At 39.3% G+C, this 19,495-nt stretch overlaps 1 protein-coding gene across 3 annotated transcripts in view; it reads left to right on the top strand.

The window, feature by feature from the left end:
• The window catches only part of SYT14 (synaptotagmin 14), a 176,384-nt gene extending 157,832 nt beyond the window's left edge, over positions 1 to 18,552 (top strand). For 2 of the 3 annotated variants that reach the window (XM_073339005.2, XM_073339004.2), the window contains 2 exons: positions 11,090 to 11,279; positions 16,218 to 18,552. In XM_073339005.2, the coding sequence (XP_073195106.1) occupies positions 11,090 to 11,279; positions 16,218 to 16,531 (504 nt within the window). In that variant the 3' untranslated portion in view covers positions 16,532 to 18,552. Of the gene's footprint in view, positions 1 to 11,089; positions 11,280 to 14,978; positions 15,036 to 16,217 lie in introns of all 3 variants that reach the window. The other variant, XM_073339008.2, reaches the window with a different exon arrangement.
• Positions 18,553 to 19,495: the final 943 nt, after the last annotated feature.

The raw sequence follows: 19,495 nt of genomic DNA, 5'->3' as shown, positions 1-19,495 counted from the left end.
TTTGATGAAAAGTTATCATTTTAGCAGTTTTTGAGGCAATCTGATTATAACCACATTGATGATAATTTAATAACCATCAAAACAATTGTACATTTAATGTGAATATTATTAATGTGGAATAGTAGTTGATATAAAGTCTTATTTTGGGATTTGCAAACAGAAAACATGCCAGCATTTAAAGTATTAAATTTTACACAAATGAGAATGTTGTTTCATAAACTGAAGTTACACAATGGTAATATTTGTAAAACATTTGATATTTCTCCAGTGATTTAAGTTGATTCAGGACTTAACTCTGCAAGCTTAGCTTTAAGCACATGAATAGGACTATGCAGTATGCTTAGTTAGGCCCTGATTCAGGAAACCAGTTAAAGCATGTGCTTAAGCACGTTTCCTGATCAGGAATACTGTCTTGAATTGGAGCCTTGTCAGGTGATTAAAGTTTTTATACATGTTAGCAGGCGTATAATCTAAAACAACTTGAATCACAAGAGTGATACCATATGTTCTACTAATTTACCATACTGTAACTGCAATTTAGTAAATTTTCTTACTTGTATATACTGAAATCAATGGGACAATTCTGGTGCTTGAGTTAAGCATGTGGTTAAATGTTTTCATGATTGGGGCCTTCATTAACATCTTTTGCCACTGAAAAACATTATTCATGTAAACAAACACCACAGAATATTAGAGATTAATTCCGTGTGTAATTTCTGAATATTATTAACCTTAATCTTAACTTTACATCTACTTTACAAATAGAATATCCTGTTAAAAAGGTCTCTTATAACATGAATAGTTCCAAAATGAATAATGTTGGACAGCAAGGCGTACAGTCCTATTCTGCCAGATATAGTGGTTTATCTGCATGCAGATCTGTCTAAGGTTATGTGCTTAAATCCCCAGCCTGTCTTGTCCCCAGTTCCTGTGTCACTTTGTCCAGATGTGAATCTTGTACTGGGAACTTGCCTGTACTTGACAACTTCCAGCTTCTGGTCCAACTTTAGTCCTTGAAGATTGATAAATTTCAGTGCTTGGCATCCAACCTTGACTTTTCCTAGTGCGCTCATGGTTTGCACCCTGTAGAGGCTGGTTTTCACATGAGCTGGTCTACTAATTTCTGGGGAGCAGCAGCTTAACACCAAAGTGAAAATCAGTGGGACATAGGCTTTGGAAATTTAACTCCTGAGCTTTTTGCTCACACGTAGAATGGAATCCTGGTCCTACTGAAGTCAATGGCAAAATGCCCATTGACTTCAGTAGGGTTAAGATTTCCCCCACAATGTGTTGGGAGGTTTCAAAAGTATTAGGGCTTGTCTAATCAGGATACTTAGGAAAATTAATCCAAGTAATTTTTTGAAGTGGATTAAACCTCATTAAACCCCTTTGTAGACACTCCCATTCAGAATTAAACTGGCCTTAATGTGATTTAGCTTAATTTACTTTTAAAGAGAATTAAACTAAATCAAATTAATATCATTTTAATTCTGAATAAGTGTGTCCAAACAGGGGTTTAATGTGGTTCTATTAATCCAGTTTAAATTCACACCTTTAGTTAATTTCCATTAACTTTTGTGAGTGTCCATTTGTAGATAAGCAAAAGGACAGTCAGCTAAGAGAGAGCATTTTTTAAAAAGTTTTGAAAGTTGTAAAATGACAAAATGCTGTACTAGCCAAAAAAAAAAAAAAAAAGCACACCTAGACTAAAAAGAGTATTCATTACATTTAATCTTTATTTCTTCATTTAACTGCTATTTGGCAACATCTTTACTAACAGAGTGAAGCTTATTATTTCATGCATATTTAACATGAGGATATAAGCATCACTTAACTCTTCGGATCTGCTGAATATGTTCCCACTAAGCAGAATATATGCTAATACTGGCCCAGTTAAGTAGCCGTCAGTGCCATTCATTATCATTAGGTTAAATTGGTTTCCTGGGAGCTAGCCCTATAAAATATATGATGATGAAGTGATGTATATTGTACCATCTAGCAGATTTCCTGAACTGTCATGTGCTCTAAAATTTTCCTCTTTGCCACTGAGAAAAAGCAGATCATCCTCTTTTGGGCACAGAAGACTATTGGGAGATCAAGGGGAATGAGGAATTTAAATTTCCTTCCTAAATCTGTAGTGTTTGGTGAATTTGGAGATTTAGTATCAAATAGAGACCACGTTATTGTGCTAATTGTGAATTGCTGGTACATTGCAAAAGTTTGAAAAACATTGTATTTACTTGAACAGTTTCGCCTTTGGAAAAAAAAACACAACTTCATGTTTTCCACTTTTCTCTTCCCTGCCCAAACAAAGCTTGCAAGAAATGTGTATACCACATACAGGTCTTGAGAGAGTATCTATGACTGTTTGGAGTAGCATTGTCCAACTTAACTCTATTAAAGCATACAATAATAGTACATATAGAGCTGAATGCTTGAAACAAATGAAAGTTACAATATCAAATTCAGTTGAGCTAGTCACTGAGGCTGGTATTTCAATACATTATATTGATACAATACTAATAAAACTCAAAAGCTGTCCCAAACAATTCAATATATGTTAAGTGGTTTTAATATTAGACATTTCCACAACTAACATGCTGTGAATCATGTTAGCTTAGCCAGGGGCTTTCCCTAAACAAGTGGCGGACTGGCTTTGAGAATCACTGGTCTAGGTGAAGTTACTATCAGTGGATGCACAACTAGTTGAAAAAGAGTAATTATCAATGGTTCGCTGTCAAACTGGGAGCATGTATCTAACAGGATTCCACAGGGATGTGCCCTAGGTCCGGTACTATTCAATAGTTTCATTAATGATTTGGATAATGGGGTGGAGAGTATGCTTATAAAATTTGCAGATGACACCAAGCTGGGAGGGATTGCTACCTCTTTGGAGGACAGGATTAGAATTCAAAATGACCTTGACACAATGGATAATTGGTCTGAAATCAACAAGATGAAATTCAGTAAAGACAAGTGGAAAGTACTGCAGTTAGGAAGAAAAAAAATCAAATGCACAACTACAAAATGGAGAATAACTGGCCAGGCAGTAGTACTGCAGAAAAGGGTCTGGGGGTTATAGTGAATATGGGACAACAATGTGATGCAGTTGCAAAAAAAGCTATTATTATTCACAGCAGTATTGACGGAAATGTCGTATGTTAGACATGGGGAGTAATTGTCCTGCTCTACTAGGCATTGGGGAGGCCTCAGCTGGAGTACTGGGACTAGTTCTGGATGCCACATTAGGAAAGACTGGATAAATTGGAGTGAGTCCAAAGGAGAGCAAAAAAAGATAAAAGGTTTAGAAAACTTGACATATGAGGAAGGTTGACAAAACTAGGTGTATTTATTCTGAGAAAAGAAGACCGCAGGGGGACCTGATAAGTCTTTAGATATGCTAAGGGCAGTTATAAAGAAGACTGTGACCAATTGTTCTCCATCCATTGAAAGTAGGACAAGAAGTAATGGGCTGAAGCTGCAGCAAAGGAGATTTAGGTTAGGTATTAGGAAAAACTTTAACCAATTAATCTCTGGAATAGGCTTCCAAGGGAGGTTGTGGAATCTCCATCATTGGAGTTTTTTAAGAACAGGTTAGACAAATGCCTATCAGGAATGGTCTAGGTTTACTTGGTCCTTCCTCAGGCAGGGGGCTAGACGAGATGAGCTGTGGAGGTCCCTTCCAGCGCTACATTTCATAGAATCATAGAAGTTTAGGGTTGGAAGAGACCTCAGGAGGTCATCTAGTCCAACCCCCTGCTCAAAGCAGGACCAATCCCCAACTAAATCATCCCATTGATGATCCACTAATCCGCCAATTCATTACTCAAGATCTTTTTTTTTTTTTAAATCTAAATAAAATAGAGGTGTATACATTTATTTTTCTGGTGATAACCTACAATAGTTACATGCAGTGTTGCTGTAGCCATGTTGATCCCAGGATATTCTATGATTCTATGAAATATTCACCATTAACAAAGCCAAGGAAAAAACAAAACAGCAATATGGGGAAGTAGAACCCATGTAAGATTCACCCCAAACGCAGCCTTCTTCAAAGCTTCTTCCCCACACAGCCTACTTCAGGTTTAGCAAAGCAAAAGAGATTTCTTTCTTTAGAATATTGGGCAGCCAGGAGACTTCAGCACCTCTTTCACTCTTGCAGATCAGGATTAGCATTTTATATGACAAATGAGCCCTGGTAAGAGTTGGGACAAATGACCTACCTAAAACATTGGGAAGGAGAATATCCCTTCCCCGGTACTTGCACTTATGGTGTGACCTCAAATGAATTGAGAGCAGAATTTATCTCTATGACTACAAGTCCAGAATAAGTCACAGGAAGAGATGAACATGTAAGAAACAAACATGTTATTTCCATGAAATTGTGATTAATAATAAAAAATGAAGAAAGACAGATGAAGTTATGCTATGGACTGGGATGTAGGCAGTCTGGCCTAGTAGTCAGAGCAGGAGTCAGGTCTAGTGAGCAGAGCAGGTGTCCAGGTTGGGGAACGAAGCCCAGGGTCAGCACCACAGTCAACTGCTGATTACCAGAGCCAGGGGGCAAGCCAGAATCAGAACTAGGAATCAAAGCGGAGTGTCACAGAGTTGAAGTCAGATGCCAAATGCCAGAGCCCAGGGTCAAGCCAGAGTCAGGGTGAGAAGTTGGTGCCCAGGGTCAGAGCCAGGACTAGTAACTGATGATTGGAGACGAGGTGTAAGATCAAGAATTGGAGGAGAGGCAAGAATCAAGCATGGAACAGGAGCATAGTGGGAACAGGAGTGAAGGTAAGGGTGAGGTAGGAGCCAGAAGTAGAGGAGGAATCAGGAAGAGAGTTGGATGCAAGAGGCAGCACAAGCAGGGGCCAATGCAGCCACAATAGGAACTTAGCTTGTTGCTCAGACAAACTTCCAGTGCTGACTTCTGGCTTAAATAGCATGGTTGGAGCAGGGCAATCCTCCAACTGGGGCTTCTGTCTTTGATGCCTTGGCTGAGGCTATAGTCCTACCAGCTTTTTGGCCCACCAGGTTTCAGAACACGTTGGGTGGAGCCCAGGATGTGGTGCCTGCCTGGCGACTCCCAGGCCTGAGTTTGAGACCCAGGATATCACAAGTTATACAAAAGAAATACCAGGTTTTTTTAATGCTTTCTAGGGATCAATGTCTGCTGTTTAATTTGATCCAGTTAGCTCTGTTTGCTGATGGGGAAAAAACCTAGGAAAAAAGATGGGACTGAACCCCCAGGAATAGGGAGTCACTTCTCATGTGCCACAGGGCTAAGGTTCAGATAGTAAGAAAACGTTCCTCAGCAGTTCAGCACGCCAGCACTGAGCACTATACGTATTTTCCTCTATATGAGGAAAAAAGGTCTTGTATTTCTTTTGGTTTATTGTTTGTTGTGCAGTAGGAACCAGTTATAATGTGTTTAATAGAAACATTCCTATACCTGATATACTCCTTTAGGGATTCTTTTTAAAAGGTTCAATTTTGTTTTCTATTTGATACACACAAAGAAGTTAACAGAGACAGTGTCTTAATCTCAAATGTGTACATACACAGTACATTTTAATCTTGTAATCAGATGTAAATTCACCCATTCTAATGATGTTGATCAAATCAATTCTGAGAGACCTTCCAGTAAAGTACCAGCCTTGTGGTGTATGCAGAAAAGATTTAAAGATCAACAGGGGATGATAGCTCTGACGTATAAAGCCAGAGAGCTAGAAATCTGGGCATTTTAATGTAAAGATATTGCTGTTCTGACCAAATGCTTGGAAAAGGTTTTACCACTTAACATTTTTTATTTTGTATTTAGTGTACTAAAAATATATTTGTCACAGTTAATGTAGGAAAAATGTAATTATCTTATGCAAACAAACACCTTTCTGAATAGGTCAGTGTAGATAAACTTGTTTTGACAGGTTTTAAGGATAGAGCATTAGACTGAGACTCAGGTGACCTGTGTTCTATTCTCAGCTCTGCTACTGGCCTGCTGGATGACCTTGGGCACACCACTTTATTTCCCAGTGCCACCGTTATCCCCAAAATGGGAATAAGGATACTGCCCTCTTTTGTAAAGTGCTTTGAGATCTGTGGATAAAAAGCACTAGGTATTATTATTAATTTATTTTATCTTACTCACAAGGAAACTGCTGCAATGAAATGGCCTCCATGCTGATTTATAGGTAGGTTCAAGGCAGGTTTAGATGGCAACGAAAAGCAGAAATAGCACTCCATTATTGTCATAAGGTTAAAGCTTTATTGTGTCTATCTTTATATTCATGTTGTATTGGTTAACAATTTCATAATTAATATTTTAAAAGTTGGCACTTGATCATTGTGCTTTTATTTATCAAAATATCAGTACCATCCGAAGGCCGGTAATACAATATCATTTCTTTCCGCACTCTTTCTTGAAAAGACTGGTGACCTCTTTTTGGATTTTCTACCATGTGCACAGAGTAAAAACAAGATAGGACTTGGAAAGGAGCCCAGTGATACTGTTACATTTTAAAATCTTCGTGCAATGTACAGACTAGGGACTAAGAGTAAATAGCAGTAGCCATTGCTACCAAGAAGAGCTTCACTTGAAAGGCAATAAATGGATCTGTTTCAATGTAGATCTCCACATCAACACTCAAATAGGGCAGCATACACTGGGGAAAATACTGTAGAGAAGAAATCCTGCTAATATAGACTATTCTTGAGTTTTTTACTATAGTGTTTTGTGGGACTTTTTCATAATGGTTATTGTGGTGGACAATTGCCATTGCCATATATGAAAACGCTTCCAGTCCTTAGTCTGTGACATTTTCCGTGCTGCTAGATATGTGTAGAAAGTCTTCACCAAGCACTGCTCTCTCTCTCGCTGATCTCTGTTGCTGAATTTTCCCTCTCTGAGCATCACCTGGTCCCTTTCAACATCACCCATCAGCCCCTCCCCTTGTCCTGTCACTCAACCTTTCCATGGTTTCCAGTCCATCAGCTTTGATGATTTTTCATCTGCTCTCAGCTCTCTCCTCCCTGTCCTCTGTTCTCTTGCTTCTACTGATGTGGTTGTTGATTATCTCCATGCTCCACTCTCCTCCACCTTTGACTCTTTGGCCTCTCTCTCCCATCACAAGGTCCATCCTGCCTTGGCTCACCCCCCAACATCTGCTTCCTTCACTTCTGCTCTCACACTGCAGAGTGTTTCTATGGAAATCCTGTGACCAGGCTGATTTCCTCCACTACAGATTTGTTCTCTTTATCAGTTCTGCCATCTTGTTAGATAAGCAGCCCTACTTCTCCAACATAATTTAATCCCATGCCCGCAATCCCAGACACTTTTTGCTATCTTTGATTCACTCCTCAAACCCTCCCCTCCTCATGTCTCCATGTCTCTCTCTGCACAGAATCTCATTAATTTCTTCAAAGAGAAAACTGACAACCTATGACATGATTCTCTCTCCCCTTGGTTTCCCTTCCCTTTCCCTCCTACAACTCTCTTCCTCCTCCACAGTAACAGATGCAATGGTTTTTCATCTGCTCTCCTCCTCTTCTAACACTTCCACTTGCCTCAGTGAGCCCATCCCATCCCATCTCATCTCCTGATCTCCCTTGCTCCCACTCTCATACCCTACATTACTCTTCTCTTTTAATCTCTCACTCTCCTCTGGCTCTTTTCCCTCACAACATAAACATTCTTTAATCTTTCCCTTCTTAAAGCAAAGTCATCCTTGACCTCACTTACCTCCAGCTACTGCCCCCTCTCCTTTTCATCTCTAATCTCATTGAATGCATTCTCTGCAATCACTGTCTGGAGTCCCTCTCCTCCAGTTCTATACTAGATCCCCTACCATTCATTTTCGCTTCTTGCACTCCATTGAAATGGCTCTTGGTAAAGTCTCTAATGACCTCTTCCTAGTCAAATCTCAGAACTAGTACTCCCTCCTTGTCTTCGTCAACCTGTCAGCTGCCTTTCGTACTAATGACCATGGCTGCCTTCTTGACAGTTTGTTCTCCCTTGGTTTCCATGTCTCTGTCCTCTCCTGATTCTCCTTCTATCTAATTGCTCCTTCAGTGTGTTCTTCGGAGGATCCTCTTCATCACCCTCCAACTTCCTATGGGTGTTCTGTAAGGCTCTGTCCTTGGTCCCCTTCTCTTCTCCATCTATATCTTATCTCTGGTAATCTCATCTGTAAACACAAATTCACCTACCATCTCTATTCTGATGACTCACAGATCTACCTCTCTACTCCCAGACCTATCTCCTTCTGTCCAAACTAAAATCTTGACCTGTCTCTCTGACATCTCCTCATGGATGTCTAGCTGTGTGCCCAAGCTCAACATGGCTAAACAGAGCTCTTTATCTCCTGCCCTGTAAGTCCTCTCCCCACTCTTTCTCAATCACTGTCAACAACAACACCATTCTGCCTGTCACTCAGTAATCTTCGACTTGGACCTCTCTCTAGGTACTCATATCCAGGTTATGTCTAAATCTTGCAGATTTTTTCTGAGTAATATCTCTAAGATATGGCCATACCTATCCATTCACACAGCTAAACTCTCATCCAGGCTCTCATCATCTGCCATCTCAATTACTGCAACATCCTTGTCTCTGGCTCTGACAAATGCAGACTTGCCCCACTCATATCCTTTAAGAATGCTGCTGCAAAAACATTTTCCTACCCCATCATTTTTACCACTGGCATCCCACCATTTGAAAGGGGCTCTGGAAAATATGCGCACAGCTACCTCATTATCCTCCTTCAGATCCCTCCTTAAAACTCTCCATTGCCCTGATGCCTACAAAAACTTGTCAACGGTTAGGCTGCTGATAGGCTCACACTACTGTCTATTATACTGACCGATCCTGGGTATTGTGCAATCATGGGGTGTAATTCCAGCTTAAGTAGACAATCTGAATAAGCTCAACAGAGAGAGTTTTATATAGTTTTAACAGCTGTGAAAAAATGTTGTTGTATGCCATACCTGCAGTTGTGAAAACACATTATAAAAACAGACTGGCCAACCCTTGATTTTATCCATTTCATGACAGCCGGCGCTTTTGGAATGCACAGTGTATACAATGCTTGCTGGAGCTGAGTCATGTTCCTTTTCAGCATTCCACTTTGTACTTCATAGTTTAGGTTGAGGAATGTGGGGGGTTTATTTGCTGTATACCAAAGAAGCAGAGAGTAAATGCAATTAAAAAATACTTCATAGCTCATTTTCAGCCCTAAATAATGAGCATTGGGAAGAATTATCAAAAGCTGAAAATGCAAATTGGGATGGTTCAGAGGACTGGGATCTGAGGATTTGGGTTAGGACCTTCTCCAGCAGGAATGTATTTGGTAACACCATTATGCATTCACATATAAGGTCTGGAATTCTTGGAATAAGCTTTGGGAAGCTTGTATCATGCTTACATTTATTTGGACGTATTGTTTCTGTTGACGAGAATTAGGACAAGGATTCAATTTCAAATGCAATCTCATAGACTAAAGTAATACCTGTGCTATAATTTGGTCTTCTGTATTTCATTCATGCTTTACGAGTAAAGTAAAATTTTCATTTGCTTTAAGATTGACCTTGGCCCGGGATGGTCCCAGGCTTGATCTCACTGTCCCTTACCACCAATTTCTAGAAAGGGTATGGATGTGTTGAACACTGGAGAAGCAACCACCTTAAAGAACAATGGATCCAATCCCCCTCCTTCCGTCTGTCCCCCAGCAACTCCTTTAAATAATGTTGAGTCTGAAAGGAGCCACCCCAAATTCTCTTTGATGAAAAGGTGGGTACAACTTACAGGCCTCCCAGCCTAGGTAGACAGATTTGTGCTAGTAGGGCTCAAGTTAGCACCCCGTAAATAGCAGTGTAGATATTATGGCTCTGATGGAAACTTGGGCTAGCTATCTGAGCTCAGACCCAAAGGTGTGTGGCCGGGGGCATGATCTTAGGTGGCTAGCCCAAATCTCCACCCCAGGGGCAGTGTCCATACTGCTATTTTTAGTGTGCGGGCTTCAGTCCTGCGAGTGCAAGTCAGTCTACGCAGGCTGGAAGGCTCACTTCCAGCTGCAGTGTAGACAGACCCTTAGGATCTTTGAGGGAGGAATTTAAAGGAGTAAATTGGGCATTTTAAATTCTCTCCACGGCTTCCAAGCAAATAGCAGTTGGGCCAAATATAACCCAGAGCCTTGTTTGCACTAGAGTTACTATATGCATATAGTCCCCAGAGTAGGAAGTCCACTGGGGCAATAAATGTGGTAGAGTAAAGTAGCTGTAACCTTTCCTTTGCCGGGGGGAGGGGCTGAAAGGGGCCAAGGTGGGTGTGAGCAGCCTGGATCAGGAGGCAACACAGTCATAATGGCTGGGAAATGTGCATCCTCTTAGAGGCTCCCATGGTGGAAATTAAAGCTTCCTCCCAGCGGGAACCAGGTGGAAAACACTAGATCACTGCCTGCCCACCCTTGACGTGACTTTCCCTCCTTGCCACTCAGGGCACAGAGGCCTGTTACATTCCATATGCCTGGCTCAATTAATCTGCCCTACTAAACAAACTGGTTCTTGGCAGTGTGTGTTTGTGTTTCTCCTTGTGTCTTTAACTGTATGCTCATGAGTTTTCAATCTGGCGAATAACCTTTACAAAGGAGAAATAAAAGTTCCCTGTATTTTATTGTGTTCCAAGTTCAAATGGTGATTTATATCTATGGAAAAACAGCAAATATCCTAAGTTTAGTAGGCTCTAAGATGCCAGCAAACTACACTGTATGTCTCACCTTATCAATTCAAGTAAGTAAAGACCCTAAATGCTGTGTTTGACTTGGTCCTTTTATTCTTCCTGACTATTTAATAATGAAAACACAATATTAATAATAACTTCGTCTCCAGATTGCTTTATTCTTTGTTACCTCAGGTGTATATATAAACACACTACACTAAATACACTAAAGGACTACATTTCTCATCTGGTGCATAAGGGTTTTAGGCATGCAATTCCTGTTATTGGTAAAGTTGCTTCCCTAATTCCCTAAGTGCTACACTAAAAATTGATCTCAAGTAGCTTCACTCTGTAAAATACTTTGAAATATTTCATTTCTGTTTACAGGGCTGTGACTCTCAAATAAGCATGTCAGAAATGTCCTGCAGTGAAAGTACCTCCTCTTGTCAGTCCCTAGTACATGGCTCAGCTCCAGAAATCCTCATCGGCCTACTTTATAATGCCACAACTGGAAGACTATCAGCAGAAGTGATAAAAGGCAGCCACTTCAAAAACTTGGCAGCAAACAGACCACCCAGTGAGTGATGATCTTTTTTTTTTTAATCATCCTAATACTTCTGCACTTGTGGGGCTCTCAGTGGTGGGAACGTCAATCCTATCATTTAGTCTTACCCAGTCCAAATGAAATAGAGCAATCATCAACTAATCTGTTTCATGTTTTTATTTCTAGTCCGTTGGGAAATAGCAAAAATCTAAAATTCAAAATATTAGTTATAAGTTGACAAGACTGTTTTAATTTTTCATGATGACTGACTAATAAATTACCTTTATTATAATGATTAATTGCTGAACTATTAATGCCTCACATCACAGGCCAGGAATAAAAAGTTACCGTTTTTAAAGAAACAGTATGTGCCAACTAACACTAGTGTAAATATGGTGAAGCTGTTGCTGTTACTAGGGAACTGATGCTACAGTCTTTAATTGTGTATGGACTTGTGTATGTATGTGATATATTTGGAAAAGTTATATTTAACTTTTGAAATCTCAGAGAAGACACTCTAAGGCAAATTCTAGCCTTTGCCATGTGATGCAGTACAGATCACCACTTAACTTGGAAAATTCATCACTGGATGGAGCTGGGAAAACTTTTTTTATTTTAACTTATTCTGCAAAATTGACTCAAAATCAACCTTGGTTTGAGATGAACCTGTGTCTAAAAATATCTCCAAACTTTCTAAATTTGTATTTTGAGTTCGAGCATAATTTCCTGAAATAAGACACATGGAATAAGTCAGATGGTATTTTTCCTCCGTCTAGTGTTCCAAATTTTGGTTGGATGTATTCCTGGAGGCTTCCTCGCATGACATAATCTTTAATTACAAATTAATCTTAAATTCCTGGAGACTCCAGGACAATCCCAGAGGGTTGGCAACCCTACCTCCATCCCTGACTGGTTGCTCCTTCTCATGTGATGTGGAGAATAAGCCCAGCTAATCAGAATCCATTTTTATTTGGTTCCTATGTGATTCCATTCTAATTCTCTGATCTGACTTGGCAAAATTCAGTAGGTGTCTGTCTGACTCAAGCAGGTTATAGCAAGATATGTCTGGATGCTCCGACCTTGGCCACATTATTCCCCAATCTAAGTTCCCTCTAAGCTGCGTGGCCACACAGCTGCTTATTAAGCACTGTGCAGGCTCTCAGGGCTGCAGTAGGAAGAGATGCCTCTCCCCAAGCCCTGACCCAGCCCAGTCTCGAACCTGCTTAGGACGGTGGAGAGGCACCCCAGCCCCAGACCTGCTGCAGCCAGGGGACAGGAGCCCCTCCCCCAGCCTGGCCCAGCCCAGCCCCAGACCTGCAGCAGCTGGGGAAGAGGTGCCTCTCCCCTCCAGCCCAGGTGCTGCTGCAGGGAGAGAGAGAGCTGGGGGGGGGAAGTCCTCTCTCCCCATCGTTACCCCGGGGAGCCCCACTGCACACCAAACCCCTAATCCCCAGCCCCACTGCAAAGCCTGCACCCCCAGCCGAAGCTCTCATCCGCCCCCCCAACCTTCTGCCCCAGCTCTGAGCCCCTCATCCCTGGCCCCACCCCAGAGCCCACAACCCCCAGCCAGAGCCCTCACCCCTTCACCCCAACCTTCTGCCCCACCCTGAGCCCCCTCCCACACTCCGAATCCCTCGGTCCCACCCTGTCACATGAATTTTGTTATGTGCACCAATGTGGAGATGATGTGTCATGCCATCACCTCCGTATTGGTGCACATAACAAAATTCATCCCACACATGGGTGGAGAAAATTGGAGGGAACACTGTTCCCAGTCCGCAATTTTCCTACCATTTTGCAGGCTTATCTGGCAGGCTGCCAACATTAAAAAAGCTGTGTTCATATCCTATCCATCTCTGGGATTGTTCTCTTCTTTAGCAGCTGAGTCATAAGTGGGACACTGAGGCTTGAGACTCTCTCCTCTCCCTTCCCTGGCTCTTTACTTATCCCATTCATTACCTTTGTCTCAGCCTTCTCCTCCATCTCCCTCTCTGAATATCTTTCTGCAGGGATGGAGCTGAGCTTGGTGGTCATGGATGGAGAAGGGTATGATGTAATCTTAGCTGCCTTTGTGTTGCCAAGCAGCAGCTCCAGAGACATCTCTTTGGAGTCAAAAACTAATAGAGATTGGGGATTAGAGAGACAGGAAAGGCTGGAGAAAGAGAGAGCGAGAGAGAAAGATGGGGAAACATGAAGGACCCAAAGACCCCAGATGAGGGAGAAGAGCAGAAGATGCATGGAGAGATGGGGATCTCACAGGCAAGAGAGATGAGTGTGGAGAGGGACAGTGGAAGTTTGAGTGAGGGGATGGAGGTGGAGATGTGAGAATCAAGGTAGGAGAGAGATGACTCTGGGTTCCCTTAGGGAAGAAAGAATAGGTAGCTGCCCCTGAAGGTGTTGGAGAGAGGGAATAAGCTACAGTTTCCTATAATACATTAGTGTACACATTTTATGCAGATTAGATCTTGTGGGGTTTTATTTCTGGCAAGTCTGGCAGTGCCCTAATACTTTACTTTCATTCATTTCCCAGTTATCGGGAATTACCTTATTATTTTATGTTGTGATTAGTATAATAATGAGGGCCTAATTCTATATGTGCAAACATGAGATCAGAGTTCTGTTGTTTCCATGAAGCTGAGATGTAATCTAATTTCTAGTTCTGATGTGAGTGCTAAAACACTCATGATCCCATAGAATCCCAGTTTCACCCATGGATCACAATGAGATTCAACTGTGAAAAGTAAGGTTTTGTTCAGACATGACCCTTTTCATAGATTAGGGATTGTGAACTCATGTAAATTTGTCAAAGTCCTTGCAAACCAAACCTGGAAGGGTTCCTGCATCTCTATTACTGTTATAAGAGTTGTAGTGAATTTATCAAGCTACAGACTGACCTATACTAACAATCAGAGTTTGGAATTTGATCTGATATAGTATCTATAGTATAATTATCACTATAGTGTGATGAAGATGAGTGTACTAATCCTGATGAACTTTTATGTATTTTTAAAATTCCATTATAATTTAAAATTATAAAGTAGTGCATAAACTTTCATATAATAATTGTATGCATTAGTTTTAATTAATGAGTTGTTTAAATTTTAAACTAGAGATGGATCCACATTTGAATCCCAGGTCTGAGCATCTGTGAACTTTGCGGAAGTTTAGATCAGTTTCACTTTGTGATTCAACTTCATCTCTGCTTCAGTCGCAAAGTAACATTAAATATAATGACTGATCAAGATCATTATACGTTTCTAGGATTAATTTTTCAGGTCAATAATCTTTCAATCTATTATTTGTAATATACGGAGCATAATTACTGTGTGTAGTCTTACTTAATATGCTGGAGTTTGCATGAAAAAGCATAAGGTTTGATAAAGAAGATACAGTGATATCAACCTAGTCTTTTATAACCGGATCACATGCATGATTCTTTCTATGTTCAATGTGCTTAAAATCCAATAACTATTAATATTAAGATCTCCCACTATTTAAGTGTAATTTTTTTGGTAAAGATTACACAATGAATGTACAAAATTCTCGTTTCATTAAATTTTACCCAACAATCCTGTTGTTCCATCCTCTATCTGAACAGAACTGCTAAGGTTTTGTGTTCTTCCGCTCCAGTGAACAGTGTTTCCTCTTAAACTTTAACCTTTGACCCTCTCTCACCAAACTATTGACATCTGGTCATTATTTCTTTTACTGCTTTCCACCCCCTGTTGTCAGACGGACTGTTCTGTTGTCTAAAACACTTGATAGGTGGACAGGTTTATATAATCCGAGGTGAGTTCCTGTAGAGACTAATTGGATGTTGTCTTTTTCATGCAAAAGGAAACTTGCCAGCAGTAAAGCTGTCCACGGCTGTCCACCATGTAGTTTCCAAAATGTACATATATTATCTGTGGCACTGTTAAAAATAGTGGTAGCACATATCTCTGATTATGGATGATGGTATTCAGAGTATCTAAAAAGTGAAAATATGCAATGAGCATGCTCTACGCAAGCTCTAATCTTTTAATAATCTTCTTGTCATATATACGATAGGAATAAAAAAGCAGATTTTTTCAGACAATTATATACTACTTAAAATGAGTAATAACTTTATGAAATACAAATGCTTATACAGTATGCAGGTGTCATGACAAACAAAAAAATACAATTTTAAAAATAAAAGGCTTATCACTCAAATACTAAAACTCATGGTGTGTTAAATGCATTTTACAGTATATATTTTAAACATTACATCAGCATTTTGAAAGTATTTCCTAAAGCACTAGGCAAGCCACATCTTAAAGAACCATGTTAAATTGTGCAAAGATTATTTATTTTTCTCTCCAAAAACACATTAAATGTAATCTTGCATGAAACTAGGAACTACAAAAGAGATGTAATCTGTTTTGTAAATATCCACCATTTAATACATTTGGCTACATTTTGGTCTTTAAATGTAAACAAAATCAAAAAGTCTTAAGTAAGAAACCACATCCATGCAGAGATTTTTTTTTAAAGCATTTCATCCTTAGCTGTTTTGATGTCATTGCTGCACACCAACATTCGTTTTTCCTCTTCATTAGTTGTCTTCATTCCACTTGTTTGTTCTTATTTTCTGAAAACTCAGTGATATGCTTTTCAGTGTTGTGGCTAGTTGAAGCTTGCTAAGTGTTAATGCTATACCAGTCTGCTTTGTGTACAGACGTTGGGGGTGGTGTGAAAGAGAAGGATTATGAGGAATACCGTTAACTAAACTCATTAACATAGTGAAAATACCAGCTATGTCATTAGTGCAATAAAAATATTTTTGCTTACTTATCATCCTCTTCACATTATAACTATGTATGTCCAAACTGAGCTATGTTCAGTCAACATGGTATACACCGTATCCTTATGTAGTATGTCATTATATATCTTGTTAGCAAAAAGTCCTAGTCTAACAGTCAACATTCCAAAATGTTATTTATTTTGTAGATACATATGTTAAGTTAACACTGCTGAATTCCATGGGTCAGGAGATGTCCAAGTGCAAGACGTCCATCCGCCGAGGGCAGCCAAATCCAGTATACAAAGAAACCTTCATTTTTCAAGTGGCACTATTTCAGCTTTCAGATGTGACACTCATACTGTCTGTGTATAATAAACGCAGCATGAAACGAAAAGAGATGATAGGCTGGATTTCTCTAGGTCTCAACAGCTCAGGAGAAGAGGAACTAAATCACTGGACTGAAATGAAGGAATCCAAAGGACAACAAATATGTAGATGGCACTCATTACTAGAGTCTTAATAGGTAGTACCAAGGGTCAGTTGTGGTTCCAGGGAGTTCCATGTTTAACAAGACTGTCCCTTAGTCACCACTAAGAGATCTGTTATGGAAGTAACAAATTCAACATTCCACCTTAAAGAATGCACAGTGTGCGATGGAGCGGAACATTTTACACATTTTCTTCAATTAATTTGTCAGACACCTCACTAGTGTCACATTAAACCTTTCTGTACACAGACGAGATAGCAATCGCTCCATCCCCTTGATGCTTTCAGTACTGTTTGGTTTGGGATTATTTTCAATTTAGCAATTCAAATATATTTTATGTAAAAATTCCCAAATTATTATAAAATCCTCCTATCATCTTGGATTTTTTTAGTGCTCTTATATTTTAGTTTCTGACCTGCAAACATCCCGATTTAGAGACATCGGCCTTTAATACAAGAAACAACAACAAAAAATCACCACGACTTGGAAAGAAAGCGTAATAGGGAATATATTGCTATTTTAGATTGATTTTGTTTTTTACGCACTTAGTTGCATTAACTTTTCATTTCTGATGTGAAATTAGTTTGAAAAACTCTAGCACTCAGTGGAATCAGGTGAACTTTGACATAAAAAAAAGTTTCTTCAATCTGTGATAGGAACAAGCTCCACATTGTGGCATAAATTGGGTTTTTCCCCATTTGCTTGTGCTGGTGCCTAACCCAAAGAGACCAGATCACTGTTCTGGTCCCTTGCAAGTCTGTTGAGACAGGTTGTACTGTAAAACTATGTAACTTTCTGTTGAAAGCACTTCCTGTATTCATGTATTCCAATATAGGAAGCTCCTAGAGCGTGAGTTTACTAAAAATATCTTTTCATAAAACCAATTGATATGCATTTCTTTAAAATGTCAATATTGTGAAGATTATGTTGAAAGATCACAGAAGAAACAGTAGTAGTTAAACTGCTAAGGTAAAGGACCAATTCTATGACTTTGGGGAAAAGAAAGATATTTTTGTTTCCATGGCTGGTCATGTGAATTGCAGAGTTTCAAGAACCATAATTTCTAGTCTTGTTGGAGGACGAATACCAGGGATCTAGAAGAGAGTTATTTCCTCTCTATTTTCCAGGTGGCAGAGAGAAATCGGGCTAACCCCTGAGTTGTCAGGGCTTGCATGGAACATTGAACTCCCAAATGTATGGGTCCATTTGCTCTGCATGTATTTAAGGCTGGCACGGTTGGCTTCATAGCAACATCATGGTAAAAAAAGAAAAAGCTGCAGCATAATGGACAAATTTTGCCTTTGGATATGTACCCACAACTTCCACTGACATCAAAGAGGTGTGGGTGTGTGTGTAGAGCTGAGGTTTGGGCCTAAGTACAGTAGAGTATCACTAATTCACACTGACGGCCAGATCCAATTCAGATTACTAAATATTGTGGATTATTGAGTCAGTAATGACACCGGTTTTAAAAAAAAAAAAAGTCAGGATTCTCAAAATGTATTTTTTATTTATTACGATAATTTTAATTTCATCTTAATTGCTACTCTACCATATGTGAGCAAACATACCAAAGTTTATTTCTTAAAAGTAATTAAGTCTTACTAATGTGAGACCCCCCCAGTGCAGCATTCACTGAGAAGGAGGGTGCGATCGCTGTATTATTTTTGGTGAGAATTATTGATGTTGTAGTGAATTTGGGTAAAGAAAGAAACTCTTTCTTGTTACCTCTGAACAGTTCAACCGTTGGGATACAAAGACCGTCAGGTACTGTGTGATTGCATACAGCAAGTGTATAAACTTAAAGATACATCATGTGACTCTCAGATACTCACAATACTTAAATGATTTCATAACCCCTTTCCTAAGAAATCTCCAGTTATAGTTTTGAATTGATGTTATTTCGTGCCTTTCATATCACACTAGTTGAAGCTGCTAATACAAACGGATGGTTATATTTGCAGAACTGGGCCTTCAATTTTTATTGGCTTAAGGATTTCTCAGAACATTGCCACAGGAATTTTCTTTCCTGTCTTGCATGTTGTTTTTTATGTAAGGCACAATAAATTTCATTTTGGTAATTCAAACATCCAAGAACTTTGATTAGCCAGAAACATTGTAAGTAGCAGTACAGTATAAAGTGTTCCTTCCAGTTCTGTTTGTTGCTCAGTTTGTGAGGTGCAACTTCAAACTAGTAAATGTTTAAATAAAAAATACGTTAATTTTATGTAAATAAGAAAAACCACCTCAATTTCCCCAGCTCATTTTGGTTTCACTTACAATAGACAAACTTATTTACTGAGTTACTACCAGGAAATATGTCATACGTAACCTCTCAAGGGTCATGAACCACTTATATTTGTGAATATTTTCAAGCAGTCTTCTAAGATCAAATATTGTCTGTCAAGGGTTGTCTCTTGTACAGGTTTCACTGTATAAAGTGGTGTACAGTATTTCACAGTAACTACTGAACAAGATAATTCCATTGCAGAGCATGGAAGATCTCAGGTCACCACAGACTATATTACAAATTAAACTTGGTGAGTCTATAACCTGGAAAAGGAACCCAAACTACACTAAACGATGTGAGCAATCAAATTCCTTTGGAAAAGTGATATTGTTTAGGAATGACATTTTCATATATTAACAATACTGACATATAAGACATTAACATATTAATTTAGACAAAACATGTCTAGATGCATGTTGAGTACTAATAATCTAACCAGATTATTTTTGTTAGATTGTGATGCTTTTCCAAGATTTTCATATATGATTTTCATAGACTCCAGATTCAACAAGTGTATCACAAAGTTAAAGGTCTTACTTATTTAGGCTCATGCAGTATAAATGTATATGAAGAGCTTAAAGGAATTTCTAATTTTACATGGACATCATATACAGGTAATAGAATGTGGTCAGATGTTTTTGTCTTTCAAAACTAATCACATCATCATCCACTGGAATTCACATGGGAATTTTTATAAATTGGTGGTA

The sequence above is a fragment of the Lepidochelys kempii genome, chromosome 3 (assembly GCF_965140285.1).
Source record: "Lepidochelys kempii isolate rLepKem1 chromosome 3, rLepKem1.hap1, whole genome shotgun sequence".
Classification (NCBI taxonomy): Eukaryota; Metazoa; Chordata; order Testudines; family Cheloniidae; genus Lepidochelys; species Lepidochelys kempii.
This window is presented reverse-complemented; position numbering and strand designations above follow the sequence as displayed.